The 25,235-nt window shown below is 37.4% G+C and overlaps 1 protein-coding gene across 9 annotated transcripts in view; it reads right to left on the bottom strand.

The window, feature by feature from the left end:
• Positions 1-25,235, bottom strand: part of INPP4B (inositol polyphosphate-4-phosphatase type II B) — a 264,611-nt gene that overhangs the window by 96,955 nt on the left and 142,421 nt on the right. For 8 of the 9 annotated variants that reach the window (XM_052690049.1, XM_052690053.1, XM_052690054.1 and 5 more), the window contains 4 exons: positions 13,378-13,428; positions 10,232-10,311; positions 4,186-4,297; positions 2,552-2,624 (listed from right to left, as the gene is read on the bottom strand). In XM_052690049.1, coding sequence (XP_052546009.1) covers positions 2,552-2,624; positions 4,186-4,297; positions 10,232-10,311; positions 13,378-13,428 — 316 coding nt within the window. Of the gene's footprint in view, positions 1-2,551; positions 2,625-4,185; positions 4,298-4,601; positions 4,621-10,231; positions 10,312-13,377; positions 13,429-25,235 lie in introns of those variants that run through there. The other variant, XM_052690057.1, reaches the window with a different exon arrangement.

Genomic DNA, 25,235 nt, shown 5'->3' with positions numbered 1-25,235 from the left:
GCCAGCAAGCTTAAAGATAAACACAGGGGTATTTTTTTCAGTTTCATAGTTTTGAAGGCCTGATAAACATGGGAGAGACAGAGCAGTTTACAACAGCATACACACGTAGTATGTATGTTCGTGGAATCTGTGTTCATTGTAGTTCTGCATGTACACAGCAGGGAGAGTAGCGCAGGCAAGGTACACTGCAAGCAGGCTGTAATTCTCACCTTCCACCACAATATTCTTCTTCCTTTCCTTTCATTCCTTGCCTCTGATTTCGCCACATAATAATTTGCCTGATTTGAACAAATTATTTCTGGAAATTTTCAGCTAAAATGGTCCAGCTGTTTGGAGAACGGGGCAAAAAAATACAGGAAGGTCTACAGCGTTAGAATTATGAGATCTGTAATCTTTTGTGCTTTATAAACTTCAATTCTGACAGTAAGTCTTCTAATTACCATATCCATGAGAATCCACCAAGATCTGACACTGATTTAAGCCTAAAGAAAGAAATCTTAGTATGTAAATAATTGAAACAGGCTTGAGCTAAACACGTGACACATGCACCAGGGGTCAACTTCTTTTGAAAATGTATCATTTCTAGTTTCTAAAACTCGTATGACTGTAGATGTGTCATTGCTACAGAGTGCATGAATACCTTCACTGGACACAGCTCACCTGTGGGACAATATTCTTAAGGGCAACACTAGAACCCATTTCAGAAAGCCCATCTCCAGGCAACAGAGAAAGCTCTAACCTACACAAAGCTCAGTCATGGAGACATGCTGGGAAAGAAGCTTGACTGATTGGGAAAAGAGGCTGGAGGTAGAAAAGGAAAGGAAGAATTTCTTAAGAAAAGAAATTGGGAATTCAGTAAGAAGAAGGTGAAAAGAGTGGGACTGACAAAACTTGAAATTGATGCCCAATGTCCATTGAGAACACAGGCAACGCCACGGCAAGAAGAGGAAGTCACAAGTACAGAAGGCAAATGGAGAAATAAGTACTTAATAGAACAAACTGCCTGCATCTGAAAACTCTTTCCAATATCCCGTGTGCTGTCATTTCTCATATAAGACATTTTCAATTTTGCTTTTTCCAATCAACTCATCAAAAATAAAACACACAAAAACTCTGCGAAAGGTGATGGTCCATTTTCTGGTATGTAACTGTATATGAGAACAATAAATATAGATACGTAAGTGCTGTCTATATTCATTGCAGAATTGCATTCACTCTTGGCAAAGAGGCCTCAACTTCATTGTTTGCCAAATTGATATCTACTTTGAGAGCTCCAACATTTTACCACTAATTATTCCCCACAATACAACACTTGCCCATCAAAAAAAAATATATTTCACCTAAAGAAGGCAGTGAATTAAAAAAAACCCATTTGCAAACAGCAACACTTTCTGACTAAGAATTGCTTTGAGACTCACTATCTGGATGACATTCAGAAACAAGGAGCTGCATTAAGTTTGACCAGATCATCCAATTGGCTCTGTACCTTGCCTCCAAGAAAAGCCATAAATCCATGCCTACAAACACTCCTTCCCTCCAGCTATTTCCAGGTCAGTAATTTCTGCAAGCAGATGTGGTCCCTCTCCATTTAGAGATTCTCAATTATTTTTTTGTTTTCCACAAACACTTGTAGCCTCGCATTGAACCAGTAACGAGAAATTGCAGTTCTTTTCAGTTTTTCTCTGGTTTTGATCTAGTCTCAACAAATCATGAGAAAAAAGACACCTTTCATTCACGCACGGGAAGACTATTTTGGTGTGTTTCTAGTGCTTCCATCCGACTGCAAAGCTGCACTACCATGTCTCCTGTCCTATCAGTAAAGTAATAAGACAAAGTTTTTATAAAGGTTTTAAAAACGTTATAACTTCAGTAACATTTCTCTTCAACTGCCTGCAGCTAATGCACAGAATAGTTGGCAGTGCTGTGGTTTCAGATAACACATCTTATTTCTGACATGGTTACTGTAGAGCAGCAGAGATTCATAAACTTGGGCTAGTAAAACTTTTATGGTGCAGCATATCAGCATGTTATATTTCTCACTATATTGAATCAGAATTCCAGTTCAGTGAAGTACCGACAAGGGCAGAGCAGAAGTAGAACTGAGAATACCTCGCCCATCGCTACTTCAGTTTTAGGATGTACAGCTTCCAGATTGAACTGAAATTGCCATGCCATCGACTAGGAGAAAGATTAATTCTCCTGGATATTCAATTGCAAATAGGACATAATTATTTTAACAGGATGTCATGCAATGACATGAGAAAAACTTACGAGGTTAATTCCATGCCCACTGAAGTCAATGACAGTCTTGAAATATCACTGAATTGTGAAAGATTTGGAATGGGAGATTTCAACAGTATTTCATACCGCATTACACGTCTGAAAGATTTCTTCACATTTGTTAGAAAAATGACACAGTCAAAAATACATAAAATATTAATAAATCCCTACATGTTATGAAGAGTCCTTAAAGAGATATGCTCCAAATTTTAGTGATTTCTTCAAGACCAGATGTTCCAATCACCTCTTACACAGAAATTAAAATACTCACCTGCATTTAACGAAGGCAAGTTGTCTTTGCCACTTATGCCTTCAGGTGCTGTACACTCACGAACCAATGCACACTACAAAAGAAACAAGAAAAGAATAGTTTATATTTGCACATTGTGGCATGACAAGGAGTTTATAAGCGTTTATAAAAGCGGCTTATAAGTAGCAGATCAAAAAGAACATTGATAACTTCCCAACCCTACCATAAATTACCATTCAGATTTCCTTCTCTGTATGTTCCAATATACAGCAAAACACTCAGAAGTACTACAATGAAGATGACAACATACGGTCAGCTATTCCATAACAAAATAAAGATTTCCTGCCAATACAAAGGCACAGGTTAAAATAACTTTTGACAAACGATGTGGTTTCCGAGGGATTTCTTTCAGTAGCTTTCCCATACATGGCGTCAGAAAGCACTCAATGAGTTTTTAAACAAGGCAGAAGTAGAAGCCACAAATCTTTAAAAAGTAGTTGTGGTTTGTGATTGAAGTCATCTGTTATACAAGTGAATTAGAAAACGTTTCCTTTGATAAGGTTAGTGTATAAAAGTATCAAAAGTTAATGGAAAAATTAACTGGTCAAAGTCCACTGGCATAAATCCACTTTAAAATGTGCTAGCATTAATATTTTTCATGTTCCTCCTTCAGTCAGAAAAAAGCTTTCCAAAGATGACAGTAAACTCAGTTAACATGGCTCTTAAGATTTTCTGCTGCAGATGTCAGATCTTCAACCAAACAGCAAGACATGAGGTACTCCGTACCACTTGACATCTCAGGTTAAATTGAACTATCAGGGACTCTAAGTAAACTCCTTTTTTATTAACTGAAAATGATCAGTTTTCATCATTTCATCATTTGGAGTGGTTGTTTCTGAATCTTGTCCTAGCCCAAGCCTCTCGTCATCCATCCTTTCCATCCCTCCTTTGGTTCTCCTATTCCTTCCTTTTCCACTGTTTCATCTCCAGTTGGCATCGCCACCACTTCCAGCTGTAAGACTTGCCTACTGGAGAGCATTTTTACCCTTCCTGACGCCCTTCTGCTCTTCCTCTTGCCTCCCACCACGTTTGCCTCAATTAAAAATCCCTACAGAAACCCTCTGCTCAACACTTCCCTTTTCTAACATTTAAGTACCACCATTGCCACCCACGACACCCATATATTTTCCCCACCATTGTATGCTACTATGAAACGCAGCTGAATCTGTCCCTTTTTAATGGGATTCACCTGTTCTTTCGCTTGTCTGTTTGCCATTCTTGGCAGGTTTTCAGTATTGTGGATACTGGCTGCACTTAAAAATCCACATGAACAGGACTTCAATGGCAGAAAACAGAGGAACTGCCAAGGGAAAAAAAAATAGTTTATGGTGTCTCTACGGACAGGTGTTGATGAAGAATGATCAAAGATGATCAGCTGAAATAAAAATCAACAAAAAGGAGAAGGACTAGGCAATCAATAACAGAACATAATTGTGCGTGTTTTTGTAACGTTTATTTTTGAGAGATTAAATGTGAACAGTACTTTAACCCATAATTTTTTTAATAACTACTTAACACAATGTGGTATGAGCAATTTAAGTATCTGGTGCAACTAATAATTCTATTTAATTTTGTGCAATCAACTGAATCGTTACCTTTTGATCCTGTGAATCTGTTGTGATATGGCCTGGTTCCCCATCTTCTAGTTCTCCCATCTTCACAAGATTGACTTCAATGGTACCAACTGTCTTTCCACCATCGGAAGTTCTGGAAAAAAAAAAAATCCCATGACACTGGGTCATATGCAGCATCTCATTCCATCAATAAAAATACTTTCAGTAAACATTTAGTTCCCTTTTCTGTATAGCTGCAGACATGTGTATTTACATCCATAAAAGTAACATTAACAATAAGGCTTATTATGTTTTCTCTATGTCGCTTCTAAAACGGAATGTTTTCATCATAAGAGTGAGTACTGGAAGCTGCTATAAACGGTGGAAGAATCCACGCATGTTGTCAAGTTCTCACTCTAGATGGTATTCTGAGGATTATAGAGGAAAAGGGCCATTACCTGTTGTGCCAATAGCTCACTTATTACCTGCAGTCTCACTACACAGTGCGATGCTTTGTTTCCTAACCATCTGCAAAGAATACGTTCAGTAGGTTAATAAATTTGTCGCTAAATCTCAAGAGTGAAACAAATCTAAATCTCACTTTTCTTTTTGTAGTATCTCTACAGGGTAATTACACAGAATGAGTTCCATTTCTTTAACTAAATGGGAGAGGATAACAACTGCAGGTGAATTCCTATTTCATTATTTCTACAAATACTTTTGAGAAAAAAAAAGGTAATTCCAATTGCACGTCAAAACAAAGAATACTGTATGCTACCTTTCAGCAGAAATAAGACTTTAAACTAAAGTAATTCAATGCTTTTTGGCTTTCACTGACAGCAAAGCTTTATTCAAACACCAAGGCTGCATCGTCTGCCTCCTCTGGCTTATTCTGAATGGCTGGATTTTTTTGGAAGGAAATAAATGTAACAGATCATTTGACAGTAATGAAAAAACCAATACAACACATGCCAAGCAGAAATTAGCAATGATGATAGTAAGTTCAGCAAAATTGAGAAGCACAGAGGGGAAGAACAAAAACAAGTGGATTTGGGCCAATACCATATATCAACTGAGAAATAAAGATGCAAAGTTGCAGAGCAGCACGAAAGAAAAACACAGAAAAAAATATTAGACAAGTATTTCCAATAAAAACCTCTACATTCCTGGGGAAACAACCCTCACTGCAAAACAACAAATTCAAGTTTAGCATGGACTTGTTTATAGATCTTAAAAAAAAACAAAACACTGCCACATCATATCATATAAGGATCAGTAAAAATACCAACCACTACTCAAAGTTTTACCTACCAGGACCGAGCCCATAGCCAAGCACCGGCTCTGTCGTACACCACTAGTATGGTGTAGCATCACAACTCTGAGCAAATAGGCAAGATAAAGCCCACTACACTGGGAGTCACAAGAGCTCCTGAGAGGCACAGCGCCAGCGCATGTAGGCCCTGCACCCATGCAGGCCAAGCCCATGTTGGCTCAACCTTCCTGCCACGTGTGGAGCTTGGACTTTCTCAGGTTATTTGCTGAAACGCAGGCTGCAGAACCCTGACTTTCACATTTTTACACCATCTGGAATTTTGCATGTTGTATGGAGTCTTAATTAGGTCAGTGGAAGCTGAGTTTTTGGAGCGATTCAACTTAAGAAGCCATACCAAGCTTTTCACGCATGAATACTTATTTATCATGCTAAATCAAAAGATTTTATGTAAATTTTACATATGTACATTCATAAATACAGCTACTTTGAGCTTCCAATATAAACATCTTTTGTTACAGGTAATTATACCTTTAATGCGTGTGTTTCAGTAACACACACTCAACTTGCAGCTACACAAATCAATTGTTTTTATATAAAATCCTTTCAAAATACACAATTCACCTCATTTTCCATGTCATTTCTTCACTTGCTCTAAGACAAATTCATTACTGACAATAAAAAAAGAAACAATTTAAATGAACCACTCCTAAACAGCCTTGCAACCAAAGAAGGCTATGTTAATTAACGAAATATACAAAAGAAAAATAATGAGGTAGAAAGGTTCTATGTCCAAAGGGTGTTTACGAGCAAAAGTACATAATTTTTAAGTGTATGAAAAACAGCTTTAGTTCCTTCTGAAATTAGAACATTCCTCTCACTTATTACAACACAGCAGTTTGACTTGGTTTCTTCTTCCTAGATAACAATCAGCATGTGAACTAAGTTACTTCAACAAAGGGACTACAGCTTTTCCAAGGAAAAGGGGAATACAGAAGATGTTAGCACATCATATACATCTTCATAAATCGGAGCCAGTGCGTTGCTACAAGACTGACAACTTTTCAACAACTCAGCATGCCCTGATCCAAGTGTCAAAGGGACAACCTCATTAGCAGGCTGACTTCTATATGCAACAGCACTCGACTGTAATCCTGGTCATTCACTTGACTATCAGAAGAAAAATCCTGCCCTGCCATTTTTTTTAGGAAACATGATTTCCAAGGTCAAAGAGACCTGCAAGGTTGACACTGACCTAGATAAAAACAGGTCCGATGCAAGATTAAAGACAAACTAAGAGTATAATTCGAAGTTGAATGAAAAGAAGCTCAGTTTGCAAATGAACTGATACAAGTCCTTGTCTGAATTGCCTAAGAGGGCTGAATATTCCTCCTAATTGCTCACAGGTGACAACAGTAAAGTTTTTGAGCTTTCTCTGTACATGTAAAAATACAGTTGACATAATTTTATTTTCTACAAAATTTTTCAATGGTGGTCTTCTCAAAATCACTCGTGATCTGCTCTTACACATATGTAATATTAAAATGTGAAACATAATATCTCTAAGACAGTGCAAAGGAATACAACAGTGGTATTATTAAGTTGTAATTGCATTTAAAGAACTCTATGCATGTCCAGGGAGAAACCACCACAATCTGTGCAAGACACTGCATTTGAAATACCACTGGTGCATGACCGTCTTCAAACAACAGACATGTCATGGATTTAAAACTTTCAAGCAATGTAATGAGATTAATAATGCTTAAAAGATAATTAAAAGTGAGAATTACACAGGATTTACACAGTAGGGGGAAAAAAAAGCATGCTGATCACTGAAATAAGATGGAGATCTGTGTTATTTTACTTTGTATTAAAACGAACAGTACTGCACATTAATTATATGTATATATTTCAGGTCATTTGCTCAGACAGGCAGAAAATGTCACACACACACAGTTAAGCAGATCATTAGGAAAATAATTAATGGGCTTCAAAATACACGAGGTTAAAAAAGCTTATTTGCTGTTGTTTAATAAAATTGAAAGTGCAGCTTGCAGTGACGCACTGCAGTGAAGACTGTCCCTGTGCCAAATTGCTTACAGTCATGAGACAAGATGCACTACAGAACCCCAGGAGTTCAGTATAACACGGACTGCACCTTGACAACCCTGCATAGGGATTTTCCTGACACACACGCAGTACGGAGGTGGAATAGAACAATAAGAATAAGTAAAACAATTGTCGGTGTGAGAAGCCCGCATTTGGCTGTTATGCCCGTTGGCTTGTGGAACTGGAAAGGTTCTGATGAGTTATTTCATTTAAAGCAGCCTGAGACAAAGAGCACCAATTGCCCCATATTTGCCTACAGAGCATCTGCATTTGAAATATTACCAATAAAGGAGACAGTGTTTGAAGAGCAACTTCTAAACCAGATTTGGAAGCAGAGGATGCGGGCTTCAACAGCAAAGCTGGCAAGGCTTCAGTCTATCCCTTCCCACTCAGTCCAACCTGCCTTCTTTCTGCAGCGCTCACTCCATCTGCTGCAACCATAGTCCCATGTCAGTGTGCACCCACCTATGCTGGAGCAATTCAAGTCCCATCATCCCATAAACCCTAGGGGCGTAGTTTCAAGCGAAGCAGCAGGTTTCAAACTTAAAGCAGTAGTTCCAGTCCAGTAGTGCTACATACAAGATCGTTGTTTAGTTTACCAAGTTAAATCCAGATACTTTTGAAGTTGCCTTGAAGTCACCTCAGGCTTAAAACTACCACTGCTTCTCATGTTATTGGAAAATTTATTATATAGACGGGTTTGCTTAGCACCCCAACTCCTTGAGGACCACCAGGCTAATATCAGTTCCATCTAAGAGGAGAGAAAGAGCTACCTAGAACTTCCCTAACAACAGAAACATCCACTTCAACATTTCTAGTGATAAAAGGCTGACACGAGCATCCAGAAAGGAAGGACAAGTTAGCAATGAAGAAGCAGGTGAACTAGAGGGACTGAAAACAGTATTTATTCACCTCCAATGCACTTCTCATTAAGTCTCCTAACTGCATAGTGAATATGCAAATTCAGGCCTGCTAATTGGTTCCCATGGCTATACCCTTGTTCCCCAAAAAAGGCTCAAGAACAGAAAGAAAAAGAAAACAGACTGTGTTTGCATAATAGTGTTAATTATAAATGACAAAGCTACTGACTGCCTGGAAAGCAAATGGCATGATTTCCAGTCAAGCCCCATTCTGCACTGCATAATATATAACAAATGCAGTTAGTACAGGCTAACGTACCAACTGCCATAAAATCTATTTTCTCCAATACATTCTGAGACACGTAAGCACAAAACTATAGTACTTGTATAAAAATGTTGTTGCCTTCTGTTTATTCTGTGGAGCCACAGTCAAGTCTATCTCAATCAACATGGATTTTAAACAAGTTCACTGATAAACAATGTTTTGTAGAATTGTCATAAATAAATTAAGTCCTGCAATGTTCAATCCATTCTCTGTTTCTAGTATTTCAGCATAACGTTTCCCCTCAAATCTTTGTGAGATTCACCTTACTCATTTATCTACTACCTGGGGTGGATGACAATGACATGAAGCAGCCACGAAATCATTTCAGGATGGAGTCTTGCTAAAACTGGCTGTACGGAGATTCTGAATTCTAATGGGGAAAAGTTCATACATGTATGTATTATTTTATAGTGATTGCTTGATAAGGAAGTCAAAGAAACAAAGGTGACGTACTTAAACTACTGCAAAACTGACCTTGAAAATTTGAAATCCTCTAAGAATAAATTTTTTATAAACATTATATTGGTATTTATTGAAGTAAACATTTCCATCAGTTCACATTTTATCCAAACCCGTTTTGTCAGAAAAAAATTTCAAGTTACCCTCTTGGTATACATGGCATTCTCTGTATTTGGGTGGAAGTGACATCAAGGCATTTTAACCTCTCCCTACAAGTTAAATATATATCGAACAATTAATGCTACAAAAGAAGGCTGGTACAGTAATAGAAAAAGTCAAAAAGTTTCCTTTCAAAAATGAAGACACTTTGACATGATGGAACTATGACAACGTCACTGAACACTGCACTTTCAACAGTGAACTCAAGGCTGGCTCCAATACTGTGTCTGAATCCAATGAATTCATACTGAAACATCACCAGCTATAATGTTTCCCTTATCTTAAAATAGCTTTCGTTCCTATCTTACTATATTTTATAACCATAAGCCAGCACTAAAGGTGAAAACTGTATTCGTCAGTACTGAGCTTTAGTAAATATCTATTCAGCACAACCCTAGTTTTCAAACATCGGTCATGACTGTCCTGCTGTTAAGTGTTATGCCACTGAACAGTGTTGTACATCAAGCCCCACTGACATTTGGCTGCATGTAATGATGAGGTTAGGATGTTGCACTTAATTCACACTTGAGAGAAGACTTAACTCATTATCTCCACCATCTTTAAATATGGCTAGTAATTAAACCAGCAAATTGTACAATGCCTATTCTTTAAGACACACAAATGAAAACTAACTGACAATCTTGTACTCCTTTCTAATGGAATCTGTGAAACAGAATCCTCCACTTCCCTGAAATTCTTCCATACGCTTACACCAAAAAATTACTGTTTCCAATAAAATTAAATAACTGGTATTTCTTTTTGTGTTAGTATATGGTAGAAAAATAAGTACTTGAGGCTGATATCTAACATAAGCAAAGGAATACGGAGTTTCAAACAGTCAAACAGGAATATCAAATGCCATGGATTATTTACTTGATCTGGTTTACAACAGATGAAAACACTTACCTGAGGGTAAGGGTCAACTGTTGTTCCTTTGACTTCACCAAGTCTCCTACTGTAAAAGTCGTACAGCCCAGGAAGCTTCGCTACAAAATGAAGCAGAATGAAAAAAATATATATATCATTGAAATTTTTGTTACTTTTTTGGTCTTCAAATCTTTCCTTGGTACCTAGAAACATTCCTGCATACCAATTTAACACATTATATGTCAGAAAATTGTTATGTAGCCATAACATGTTTACCACAAAGTTGTTAAATACTGGCTTAACAGGCAGGAACTTCTCCCTTTCTTGAGAACCACTCTGACATGTATGTATTTACTATGAAGTTACTTTGCTATGTATTTGCTAGCAAGTGAGTTCAGTAAATATTCTTTAATAGAAATGTTGTATTTCTCTAGTTTATAGCAGTGTTTGTAAATACTTGTTTCCTTCCTTCCCTCTAAATTGGAGAGGTATGGATTTAAAGAATGGACTGTTTGATGGATTAAGAACTGGTTGGCTGGTAGTAACCAAACGGTTGTGATCAATGGTTCCACGTCAGGGTGGATGCCTGTCACAAGCAGTATCCCTCAGGGCCTTGGGTCTGCTTCTCAACATCTTCATCAATGACATACACGATGCAATTGAGTGCACCCTCAGCAAGTTTGCAGATGACATCAAGCTGAGCAGTGCAGTCAATACACTGGAGGGAAGGGAAGCCATTCACAGAGACCTGAATATGCTGGAGAAATGGGTCCAAGAAAAACTAATGAGTAACTCATCTTCCTTGGCTTTTCATTACTTTTTACCCTCTGCTCATACTCCACTACCTAATACTACAATCTGATTTAGTCAAATAAACCAGTGTTGGCCTTGACCTAGGAACAAAGGTAGAGAGAACCGTCTATTATCAGCTTCTAAGCATTTATTTTCAATATACAACTGAATACTGCTTGTCATAAATAACTTTTAACTATTTTATTTTGCATTTTTGCAAATTCTATCAAAAGAAACATGTTTGTGTTTATTGTTCTACCCTGATTTCACTCCACAGTTGAAATCAAAATAAAATACCACTGATAACTATACAGAGTCTTGGATCTTCAAATTTAAGAATAATCAAGTTGCTCTTATGTAAAATCAACACACAAGATGCAGAGCCCAACTGCAAACCTGGGGAAAATGAGGATTTGTTACTACTGAGTAAACATCTTCCTCTGGTTAAAAAACAGCAACAAAAATAAACAAGAAGAACCCTGCAGTCTGTTTTCTTTCAAGAAAGCTCAGCTAAATGTTGAATATTTACATATCGCAATAAATACACATTTATACATTTATTGTATAGACCTCAATATAGATATTATTAAATAATAATATAGGCATTATTTTATCTATACTACGATATATTTTCACGTATATTGTTTAAATCCCAATCCCCAATTTACGTAAGCCACAACACCAGACTTAACTTGATAAGCTAGATCAACTGTTATGGCTTATTCCTATCACAAATACAGGCTTAAAATAGGTAGTAATTCATTTTCTGTGTTTTGGTTGGCACTTAACTAGAAGAGGAAAAATGACGGAAGCTAAGAGTCTACGGAAGGCTGGGAAAATAGTGGATTTGGGAAATGCTGGACAGGCAAGAAGCCAAAATAAAAGCATATACAAAATTTATCGTGAAAAATGACAGTTACACAAGATTATGGTTAGTTTTCACTGCCAAGTGAAACATATACTTGTTAGCAATACATCCAGGTGTGATGCACAGTCTTGCTAGAGTAGACACACAGACATTTCCATCTTCCTTTAGACCAGTCATAACTGCATTTTTTCTGTTAAAACTGTGGTGGCACAAAGAAAACTGATACAAGTTTGGTGCTTCTTTTCCCGGTACAACAGACTACAAATCCATTGCAGAATCCATAGTAGGAATCCTCATACGATCAAGGTTAAGAGGTGACCACACAGTCCTTTCACATAATCTGGGAGCTTTGGGCACTATATCCACTAACCATCTCTGAGTGCTTCAATTAGCTCTCCAGACTCACAAAATTGAAGTGGAATAATTTTATGGGGTTAAAAAACAATAAATCCATTTATTTGCTTGTCTCTTATTCTTATTGCTTACTTACAACAAAGCTTCCTTTATCCAGCAAAGCAATTAGGAATTATTAGCAAAATTAACTACACTTGTGAATAATTCCATGACCAAAATGCAGAGTTTAAGGAGTCTAATTACAAATGATGCTGGACATAAATTTTTTCGAACTGATTTGGAGACAAATCATGTACCCTGGAGGCCTAAACTAGCAGTCTACAAACCAATTGAACTTTGCACTTGAAAATTAGACTTTAAACAAAACAGCTACTGTAATTCTAATTACAGAGCAATATTCCAACATAATTTTGCTAGTGGAATACTTATATTTATCTGAAAATATGAGTCTTGACTAGTTTGATGAATTATCCTATCTAGTCAAAGAGAAAAGTCTCTGTAATAGTTACCTAAGAAGATGAAACACGTCGATTATTTCACTAAGCCTGTAAGCGCTGCCAAGTCACAGGCTTACTGAACACTAGCTGAAGTGCTGGAAACTCTGCTAAGGAAGCCCTGATAATGCAGGAAACTCAGCACCTAAGACTTACAACGTAAAAACCCCACATCCTGTTTGTCTTTTATTCAGCTCTAGCAGGACTAATGTTTCCTACCCCCAATAACCCACATATTATCTGGGAGACTGTAGCTTTCTCAAAAACTAAAAAGAAATCCCAATACCTTTGCCAAAAACAGACCAGACTGGCAGGACTATTTATATTCCACACTGTTTATACTCTGTATGTGAAAATGAGAAAGAGACTGGCAAGGCTCATTCAGATAATGCAATTCTGTGCTCTCAATCCAGATGGCTTGTATGGCAAGTAGCAAGAAGTCTAGGTAGCTGTGCTTGCCTCAGGATAATTTCAACTGAAAACAATTAGTGAATGGGATGACATCAATCACCAAGTACGTTGCCCCTCCCTTGATTCATTATTCACTTAAATCAACTTTTTCTAAAAAACCAAGCTTGCCAGCTCCTGTTTAGCAGTTTAAGCAGAATGCCATTTCTCCTTCACGTCTGCGTCTTTTGATGAGGTGAAAAATCCATTAATATACAAAAATTGCTTACTCCAACATCTGTTCTTGGCTCCTTGTGATCAGGTAGGACAGCGGTGTGGACCTGAGAGGAGGAAGAAAAAAAGACAAACTTTTTTTTTTGTTACTTTCCAAAAATGAGAAGTACTCATGTATTTTTTCTTTTCTTTCTTTTTTTTTTTTTTTTTTTAATGTTTTCTACGTATATTAGAAGAGATTTTTAAGGGATGTATGTGTGTAAAAGAACTGCTCTGAAAGTAATATGTCCTATTTCGTTATGTCAGCCCACAGAGTAAGAGGTAGTACAGCAGTAAAGGCTGAATCTCCTCTTGCATTTTGTTGCCACGCAACAGATAGCAGCAGAGGGGCAGCCTGACAGAACAGCATCTGACAAGGAAGAGCATATAAAGCAAAGGTGTCTCTGTGAATACTTTCACATGGAAAACACTGTAACCACTGACATTCATTATCTCTTGCCAAACATTTATGGAGACGATAAACAAAACACTAATGCATTGAAAGTTGGGCTGTGTGGACAATGTTCACTTAACAACAACACCATCATAGCATTTGGGAAATAGTGCATTCCTTCAGCTGGTTTAGATTATTATTTTTTTTTTTTTAAAGGATGAATGACTTGCAGACCCTTGCACACCACTGGTGAAAATGCAGAACTAATGGTAATGATCACATTGAAAAATGGCATTTTGTAGCTGAGAGTTCTCTCTATCAGTCCTATTGTGCTCTTCATAGTTGTCGTTTCCTTGGAAATAAGAGGTATTACCTTTGGAATGACCTACCGAAGATCGCCTTCCAACCAATAGTCTGACAGCCAGATGTACATGAATACCATATTCCGTGATCCTGGTATTTGACTAAGCCGCTTTAAGATATCAAAGATATCTCTGCTGAAGGGAAACTGGATTTGTGATTTAAGTATGTGTGGTGGTTATTTTTACTTTTTTTCTGTAATCGTTTTTTGTTCGGTTTATCTTGAGAAGCATGTTTTAAAATATTCATTAAAAAGAGAAGTCATATATGGGAGCTATAATTTGGTCCCTTTCATATTATCTATTAGTATAGGTCCCCAAACATATTTAATTGCTCAAAATACTACAACTTTCAAAGTACATGATGAGGTGTCTCCACAGGCCCAGGTACACATCATTAGAAATACAAAAGGCAGATAGCTTATAAACAGACAGAAAATAATCCCTTACCTCTAAACTCAATACACAAAATGCAAGGACAAGCAGAAAGAAAGAGAAGAATTTTCACAAGCAAATATTCTCTTCCTCTATCACCTGATCAAACAAGCTGTTTTGTCGCAGTTTTTTTAAAGCTTGTCATAAACTAGTGTTCCCTAATGTACCCAGCGGTATTGTAGAACTACAAGATAGCAATATAAAGGTAGACTTCAATCCCAGACACTCGTTATTTTACCGTAAATTCTGTCTTCTCCTTATGTGCTCCAGATTTTCCTAAGCAAAATGCAAACCTTTGAACAGCGAGATTATTCAGAAGTGGTGGAAGATTTAACTTTCCTAGAATAACACACGCTCCCATCTTACCTTGTGAGAGAACATATGTATGAAGAGGTCAAAAAAGTAATTAAGAAATACAGCTTATAACCTAGGCCAAATATAAACCATTTACAATGAGTATTCATGCTAGTACTTCTTGGAATAGTAAAACAGTTTGTGCGTAGTACAGTATGCAATGCCAGGAAAAACACTGGGGCACAGAGTGGTGACAATTTCTAATTAACATTATGTTTCTCTATTTTCAGTATCGTATACAGAACGAGTATCTAACCCGTACTTTTAGTGCACAGATCAGACATCCAAGCATCAAACTTATCTAGGTATAGATGTTAAATTCAGCTTTAACAACCTGGGTTTTTTTTTCATCATATAAAGCTGCCTTTGCTAAGGAATGTTTCTTCCGGTCAATCACAGCACTAAGCCACATCCAGGCATGCCATCAGGAGTTCAAAAGATGGAATAATTATTATTCCTAAAACTTTTGTGTGCGCCTAATTGAAGTCCTGGTGTTTCGGTTAGTGACTGAAGGCCAAGTTCAAAAGGCACCTAAGTTCCGCCAAGAAATAATGCTACATTCTTTTCTCAGTTACTCAACCTCAAATCCCCTACAGCTTTCAGAGAACTCCCTGCACTTACTGCTGCTGGCTGTTAAGTTGCCCTGTCCTGTAACCCACCCAGCACCTCACAACAACCAGATTTTCTCCAGGTGTGACTAAACATTGGTGATCTCTACTGAACAAAGTCGCCGAAAATTTGACGTGAACTTTATAGAACTAGAGTGTGCCAGGAAGGCCTTCAATTTCATCCTCTTGGTGCAACTCCAGCAGTGGTGCAAGAGCACAACCTATGAAGACATCTTACCTTTTTATCATCTGGAGCTGCTCAGGGATAGTGAGCATTTGCACTTTTCTTCCCCCTCACAGCCCTCTTGGCATCAAAGGCAAACACTGAGCTCTGCTAACACAACCACCACAACTCCACAGAAAGCTCACAAGGACACTGTTCCCACCCACCTGCCAGCTATGCTGCACCACCAGCCATTAGAGAGCGACCACGTTGCTTTATAACTCTTCTTACACTAGTGGTAGCTTCACATACGTGTGCTAGAAGGGATGAAAATGCTTAAAGTGGCACTAGGTTCTACAATATCAATGGGATTGCATAAGATACGTGCCATTCCAACATGCTTGAACATCGAACATTACAAGAACACCAGCCAAGGCAAAATCACATTGGTCTTTCCAGAATTTGCTTTTGTTATGTGCACTGCAGTGACAGAGGGAAGTAGTTGTCCAATTCGGGCACTCAGAAGCCAGCTTATCACAAACGTAGCAGTAGCACTGATTACAAAAATCAGCATTTTTTCCAAAGGATGAGCACGTTTTACATTCCATTTGTTCAAATGAGTGTATTGTACAGTCATACCTTGCATGGGGCATCACACTTGCTTGTTTACAGAAAACTTATTTCTAAAAAAAGATACAGATGAGAAACATTCACTTTCAACAAATAGACCAGCAATTTGCTGAATAGTTCAATCAACATAAAAGTGAGCAAAGTAGAACACTTCCATCAACATCTTGTCAGATTTTACGGGGGATGTAATGCAAATTCTCCAAGCATTATTACATAACTTTAAGAGTCCACGTAAAGTAAAGAGGAAAATATTTTCCCCAACAGGCAAGCATCTAATATTGCAAGGATCTTCAGTCCCAATGGAAAAGATACTAGGCAGAGAGATTAACAAGCATTAAAATTAAAACAGAAGAAAAGTAGAAGATACAGAAATTATATCAACCTTAATCAGTTCTTTTGCAGTGGCATAAAACACACTCTCCTTAACTATTTGCATGTCTCCACCATGTGCTGTATATGAAATGACAGTATCAGCTGCTTTTTACCTGAAAGGGTCAAGCAGAAAGGCTGGTATACTTGCATACATTTCGGTACTTTTCACAGGTAGTGGGAAATTACATTACCTTGCAGGGTGCAGAGCCAGAAGCATTTGTTTGTGCAGCAGTGAGACTAGGTACTGCCTCCAGGCGCACTTTAGAAGGAGGAATTTGAAGATAATAGAAAAAGCAATGATCTTAGTCTCTAAGAGTCATCCTAAACTGCTTTCCTACGCAGCTTCTCTGCAATTGAGTATCTTCCTGCTGGCTTCTCTGTGTAGGCTGCACCTCGCACTCTTTCTAAAGAGGTGTAGATGCACTTCATCTGTCAACAAGGCACAGAACAAGCAATAGGAGATGCCTCCTCATTTAAGTGCAGAAAACTGGATGTATTAGGAGCAAGCAGAAATTAGATATTTGATTTAAATTTTTAACAAATCTTTACTTACTTATTGCTTATGATCAGATGTACCTTCAAAAGAAAATTGAAAACCACAGTTCAAAAATAACAAATTACTTAGGAACTCTTCCCTAAGTGAGCGTATTTCAATAGACATGCAATTCCCATAGCATCCAAGTGGAAGAGGCGGACTGTGCCAAGGGACAGTAAATCCTGTGCATCTGATTGCTTTGGGACACACAACTGGCTAAGACCACCAAGGCTTATTGACTCAGTGTAATTGTCAGTCGTATCGAAGCTACACTGTCTTGCACCATACCATGGTGGAAGTGATGCAGGCTGTATCTAAACAATGGTCCACTGCAGTGCAATTCAGGACTTCACAGGACTTGGGTCTAAGGCCAAACTCAGCATTGCTCACAGCTTCAGTTGCTGACACCATTAGTCTGGAAATTACCACAGAGCCAACTAGAGAAACGGCTGCACTGAAGGCATGCTCTCCTCCAACAAAGTTTAAGATTACATACGCCCCAAAACTGAAATACAGAAGTGAAAAATCACACTTTGGAATCACAGTTATAACAACTGCCTGATACCTATGTCTACTCACTTCCAGAGCAATTCATATAATAAACAACTAATCCTTGAAGACAAAAGCCCACATTTGATTTATCTCTTGCAGACAAGGCAAATATGAAAAAGCTGTAGTATCTAGCCATATAAATCTAAATTATCTTAATCTGTTTTCACTGTATGCAATGAAAAATGGAAGGAGAAAATAGTTTATAATATATAGAACAAGCACCAGATTCATTTTTCTAGCTTGTTTCAAAAAACTTCCTTATCCTGAGAAAAAGGGCTGTAAGGACATGCAAGAGATTAAAAGTAACAAAAACTGTCTTTAAAAGTTAGCGACAATTAACATTTGAGTCCTGGCATCACTAAAAATAGAAGCTCTACTACTACTAGTAATTAATTTGCTCTTTATTGTGATTTGGAGTTCAGACACTCTGGCACTATCACTTTCTATTGTACATTGCTTTTAAGGGAGAAGAAAATGTCACATATTGCTGCACTTAGTTGACTCTCACCCAAGAGTTAATGCAGAGCAACGCTGCAAGGAATTCTTGTTCAGCATGATGAAATCATCATCACTCACTCATAACCAGCTGCTTACAAAGACCTTTGCACTGTGGTTTCAGTGCACAGTTTGCAAACGTGAAGGAACACCTACAAGTGACAGTTCACAAGTTGCAGCAGTCTGAAAAATCGCAGAGGTTTTAGCTGCAACACATTCAGCTATGATGGGGCACTAGCAAAACACTGGCTCACCGTAATTATTAATAGCATATTAATAGCGTAATAATGCAGAAAATAATTCAATATAATGACCACTCAATTATATATATGCATTTTCTCCATCTCTCAGCTCATTTTAACAAAGCCTAATCATTTGGAAAAAAGCACTCCAGTTGTATGTAAGTACTGGATATTCTGGGCATTTACTAAGTTATAACTGTAATGTAAAAGAAAATCACATGTCAAGTACCTAGTTATTACAGTCAGGCAGTAAGGCACTTGCTTTTTTACCCCATGATGATTTCAGGAAACCACATCACAAACACTTCTTTAAATTCTTTCACATACTGGGACCAATCTGCAAAAATCCAAGGAGTAAAGAACTCCAGTCAGGATGCTTGTGATGCCCTTTTTCCCTCTGCATTTTCATTAGGAAATAGAAATCACAGCAGGCATATTCTGCCTGCAAGCCACTGATGAAGCATTGCTAAGCTTCTTTGGCTCCTCGTTTATATGGGCCAGCCAACAGGGAGCTGTTACTTGCTCAAGTCTGAATACCTCAGGCAGTTTATTGCAGTTGCACTATCCAACATCACCAAAACAGACTACACAAAAAAAGCAGCAGGTAACTGCAGCCAGGGAAAGCTAGCTGTTAAAGAAATGCATCTCAAAGAACGCTCACAGCAGAATAATGATGAAAATAGGACAAGAAAATAAAACAGTGTAGGTACTTCCTTTTTTCCTTCATGAAGCTGTGCTTTTTACTTGAGCAAGATATGACTGATCTGTCTTGCTCAGTCTGTCTCATAGTCCGTCTGTCTGAGTATCTTGCTTTCCCGTAGCTGCAGACTAGCCCTAGTGTTCAAGCTCAAATTTCTGGGAAAAATACCTTCCTAAAATGAAAGGATTCAACTCTGCTCACAGGGCCTGAGGCACCTAGATATTACAAAAAAAAAAAAAAACAACCCAGAAACAAATTTCCATATGAGTATCAGATAACCTGTGCCAAAAAGCAATACTAAAGAGCCAAGGAACATGTACTCTCTCTCAAGTCTCCCCTGAGAGAAGAGCTTAGATTACAAGCCAAGGTTGATGAGAAGCATTCAATGAGCGTATGACCAATAGGTAGTCAATTATTTCACTTCAGTATACGATTCACTACAAAAATAAAGGTAAATACTGCTGGACTGATTTAAAAATGAGCTTGACGGCTCAGTAATATTGTAAGAACACGAACTTTAGCATCAATGCAGGTAAAATCACACTATGATTCTGAATACTTCAACGAAGTTAGAATGAAACTTTTTTTTTCTTTGCAGGATAAACATTGCATTTTTGAGCATGCAAAAGACTGCATTTCACAATTCGTATTTATTTCTTGAAAAATCACATTAAGTTCTTCAGAAATCATAGTTTAAATTCAAAATGACACTATTTGCAGTAACTAGCCAGTTATTAGAACCTAGTATTTAAAACTTTTTGTTACTGGAGCAGACATATCTCCAGTACACATCCTACTTAAGGTCCCTCCAGGAGACACTATTATCACTCTGTCAACCCCTGGGGGCATTTGTTTCAATCTTTTAGAATTGTAGACAATACATAATAAGAATCCCTTCACAAAATTTTTGCATTACAGCTCAGAATTCTTTCCATTTCTGTTCTCACTCTTCTAACTCAAAGGCCAGAAGGTCATTGAAGAAGTTGATTGCTATAACAGTTCTGAGTCATTTTCTAATTTGCAGCCAAGCATTATTCACAGAGACCACATATTCATCTGCTCTTCTGCCAATATGATCTTTTAGCTAAGTAATTATTTTCTCTTCCTCACACTGGTCTCTTGATGTATTAGGAAAGAAATCGTAGGCCCTCTTGTACTTCATTTGATTAGGATAATAAGCCAAGCTTCTCCAACATGAGGACACCATAAGCTTCCATTCCTCAGATAATCTTATCTCGTCCAGTCCTAACACATCTTCCTTGAACAAAAAAATGGTCACATTATTCATAGGTTTGAGAAAAAGCCTAACTTTTGTAAATTGAAGGCAGTTCCCTCGACACATCTGGGCATCTTGCTCGCCCCTCTCTCTGTATTGTATCTGCTGCTCAGTTACACTGTAATCAACTCATTACATGCACTGTTACTTTATCTCAATTGTTTCAAATGCATGAATTCAAATGCTTGTGATAGCAGAAAATGCAGTCATACACTTGGAGACTACTATAATTCATCCTGTTTCTATTATTCTTGACTCCAAGCTCCTCAGAACAGATTTGCAGACTTTTGTTTTTCTGTTTCCTTAGCTGACAGCATATCTTTAAGAGGTAGAGAACCTACTTCACGTGCCAAACTTTGCTCAAATACGTGGGTCACCTTTTGCATATATTTCCACAGAAGCAAAGAAAAATCAGACTTTTCAATTAGGATTGTTATCTTATGATATTTGCTGATAATATTTAAAATACAGTAAGGAGGCTGAGTCTGGTGTCCATACTACTTAGCGCATGGTAATTCAATTCTGATTCAGGGAACTCTGTATAATTTCTCATCAGATTTACTGTGCTAGAAGACATAGAAATACAGGTTAGACAAGCAGGAGTAAACACCTTAAATATTCTTTTCCAAACTTGTTTTCTTTGCATTTGTGCACAGGATATATCTCTAAAAGTCCATTTTAGCAAACCCATACAGCTATCTCTTCCCTAGATTATGACCCGTTAGGTCAGAATTAGTCCAGTTCTGACATGCAACTTAATATTCTGTTCGGGGCCCCCTGATGCTTCCTCTGCATTGCTAACAATCCACCCTTGAGGGGAGAAAAATTTTCCCACAAGAACCTCTGGCAGCTCCTGGGAAAAGACTGCAGATGCCTCTTCCGACTTATCAGAAGCTGTCTATTAACAAACATTTCCAGCTACCCAAACATAAACACTTCCAAAACTGTCTGCAAAGAAAAACATACAAGTGTAGTTTTTCATTTGAGAAATTTTGTTCCTAGACTAAATTGCAGTTATGCAGTACAACCTACATAACTGGAATTAAACTACTAAGTATATAAACACCAAAACAGACTACTCATCAGCCATCTTTAAACAATCAATCTTTGATGCTGCTCTGACCATTATACAGACCTCTCTCTCCTAAGAAACTGAAAGGTTTATTTCTTTATCAAAAACAGAAATTCACTGCTGACTTCAGAAATGATTTCAGGATGGAAATCTCATATCCCCTAAGCTATGCTTTCTTCTTTTCAGGTACCAAGTAGGTGTCACTGTGGTCTATTATACCTTTTGCAGCAACCTAGGCCTATTTTTGTAACTACAATTCAATGCAAAAGCAAACATCTCACTACTCCTTTTCTTCCCAACACTACGCTTTAACAGAGATATATTTAAGAATATTTCATTGCTTTCATCAATGAAACTATATTCAGTCCCTTTCACAGAAAAAGCACGCAACTGTGATCTCAAACACTTTGCAGACATAATCATTTCCCTCACTGTATGTGTAAATTATTTAAGTGAACAGACACCCTCTCTGTGATCTTTCCTAATGTTTCAAAGTCACGCCATCTCCATTCCAGCCCACCAGACCGGTATTTTCTGGGAGGTATCCAGCTGTCAGCCACAATACTATAGCTTATTAAGTTGCCACAACGAGGAGATGGGAAGTTACAGCACAAACTCTTGTGACAGCTATTCCCCCCACTCTTTCATATTTCACACACAGCTCCTTCACTTTGATGCACACAACTATTTTTCACGATTGCATCCTTCATTGCTTCCAACAGTGCTCTGCTAAGATGATAGCAGTTGCTGACTCACCCTCTACCTCCTCAGCAAATGACATGAAATGCTGTAGGATGGAGAGATTTTAAGTCAGTACTGTATCTCAGGATACACAAGATTTGACGCTAGAAGAGGGAATCAAATTTTGAAAGGCATTTATTTCAGTACTGCTGAACAAAAGTTCTTATTCTTGAAGAAATACTGTCAGTAAGTTTCCCTAGCTAGTCTGCACCCAACTCCAGTCAGCTCATTAGAAAGCAGTTTAGTTTCAGCCTCCTCACTAGTATGAATTCCACTGAACTAGACCCACATCTACGTAAACAGACTCAGGGAACATATCTGTATTTTAAGTAATGGTTCTCAGATCAAAATAAGTATTAGAAATGCATTCGACAGTGCATTCAGTGAAGAATAATGACAGAGAACAAAGGAGTACATTTTAGCAGTAATGTTTTTGTCAGGCTGATTAGTAAACAGTTTTTTTTTTCCTAAGTGAATCAAAGGTGCAGACCTATCCTCCCATACGTAATGATAATTTGCAAAGTTGTCAACGGCTGACTAGAGACACTACAGTTGTCCTAAGAGTGACTTGAAAAATAACAAGATTCTACTTAATGCACTGCACGTAGACTATACTTCTAAAAGTAGTCCTGAGAATCGAAATAATTTTAATTGTCAACTTCTCAACAACAGCTTGGTCACATTCAAGCAAAGAAACACGGCAAGTCTGAGCAAATACAGGCTTCTTTTCAGTGGTGTTCATCTACACTTCACCCAAATACACAGGAGCCTTCAGTTTCTCCATATTTCTTCCCCCACACAGAGTACACTCTCACTCCCTGGCACAGTGAAAAGTTACTTATAAAAGAAAAGCATTTAAATACAAGATGAGTTACATATATCATAGGCATCATGTCAACGTATGGTAACCTGTTCAGCCTGAGGACAGGTTGTGATGTAATGCCTTGAACAGCACAATATCCTATGTAGTCTGACAGGATGGTAGATCCTGTAAGTTAATATTCAGAGATTTCCCCTTTACAACTCACATACCTAAAAGTGAAAAAGATGTATGCCACAAAGAATAACATATATAAAATAATGAACGGTGTTTACAGAGCTTCTTACAACACATACATTAATTCTGTATAAATAATTACAGATACTCTGCCTCTATCATTATGATTACAGAAGCTGCCTGAAGTCATCTTGCAAACTTACCCTTTAACTAACACTGGGAGCAACACAAAACCACTCTGAATAAAATGCGTGAATCTTTATGTAATTTTAGTAAGCATGTCAAGACAAACTAATTTAGCATGAATGTAAAGGCTCACGTGCCTAGTTTTCAAGTAAATAATATGAAATTTCCCAAGTCAAGAAAGGCCACATTCAGCAGCTGAATACAAAACAAACAAAACCCCACACCCAAATGGGGACCCTAAACAGGGTTTTTAATTTCCAAGCTACAGCTAGTCAGGATGGTTATTTAGAACAGTAACAGCCACATTTACAAATGACAGAAAGATTAGAATGTAATGAGGGCAATGAATACTACAGGTATTTGAATGAACTGTACTTAAAGCCAGTAATTTATTCCACCTAGGAGTGGAACAAATGAAAAGGGGATAAAATAGCTGACAACAAAGTAGATGCGCAGAAAATGAAATTCAGAATCAGTCACATCAGAGCAGTCGTAAGTCCTAAGTACTGCACATCCTCCTCTAGCAGCATCAGCTGGAAATAAGCATATGTAATGTAGCACTAGCTTATTTTGCTATTTCAAATTCAGTCAGTCACACCAACTGATCCATACTTCTTCGTAGTACTTGGTCTTATTTATTGTTCACATTTCAGATCATTTTAAGCTATTAATAAAATACATAATTACATTATAAGGATTGTGTTAGACATTGTACTTATCAACTGGCTTTTTCCAAAAATACCAGAAAGAATTATTAACTGAATATCACAAAGAAATACAGATACAAAATGGTTAAACTACCAGCGAAATAAGCTACAAAAACCTATTTGTATTCCAAACTCAAGCTGAGTAACATGAAAAATGAGATGAGGAGGAGAGGAGCGAACAGTCTTCATTCAGGAAAGCAGTCTAGATTTATGCATCATTTAAACTGCTCTCTAAATGTCACTGCTCTCCCACATGATTAGAAGCTGCCTGCAAGAGGTTACTACATCTTCCTAACAAGTGAAAAATCCTGTATTCACATATATTCACCAATCTTGATTCTTATTTCAGTACAAATACCATAGGTATTCATTTGTAATGAATATCGAAATCCACCCCCCACCAAACTCAAAACTCTCCCCAAAGCATGCCTAAATTTATTCTATTGTTTGTACACAGTTATAAATTAAAGAAACAAAACAACCACAATGCTTTCCAGTGTTTTTACTAACCAAACACTATATTAAACAAATAATTTAAAATATCCAAAGGGTTAAGAATTTAGCTACCAGGACATCAGTCAAACAAAAATTTCCTTATGCGTTTACTACGATTTCTTCTATTTGCATAGAAACATAAGGTTAAGTAATAGCTTTTTACTAAGAGGTACAAGAGCAAAAGTGGGAAATTAATATGAATTACATAAATTGCTTATTTGTACACCTTCAGCGGAAGCAGTCTAGAAAAGAATTGTTTCCTTGTATCGCATTCTATCATTCAGTGAAGTCATTCTACTCAGTTCTAAGCATGAAAAGACCTTTAAAACAATAACTAATTTAATACTACAGCAAGAACTTAAAACTTGTCAGCATAAGCATCAATACTATCTCAGAATCAGCACCAAGAATGCTATAAAATTCTATTTATCTTACTTTTGAAACAATACTACAGCAATAAAACCCACGCTAATGTTTTTTGATACCTCACTCCCTACAAAAACGAAAACATAGTTGAATTTATTTGGAGGTCTGCATTTAAAAATAAGAACTGAACATTTTA

The sequence above is a fragment of the Tympanuchus pallidicinctus genome, unplaced genomic scaffold, assembly GCF_026119805.1.
Source record: "Tympanuchus pallidicinctus isolate F22 unplaced genomic scaffold, pur_lepc_1.0 scaffold26, whole genome shotgun sequence".
In the NCBI taxonomy this organism is placed as follows: Eukaryota; Metazoa; Chordata; class Aves; order Galliformes; family Phasianidae; genus Tympanuchus; species Tympanuchus pallidicinctus.
Note: the sequence above shows the minus strand (reverse complement) of the source record. Positions and strands in the feature narration are given on the sequence as shown.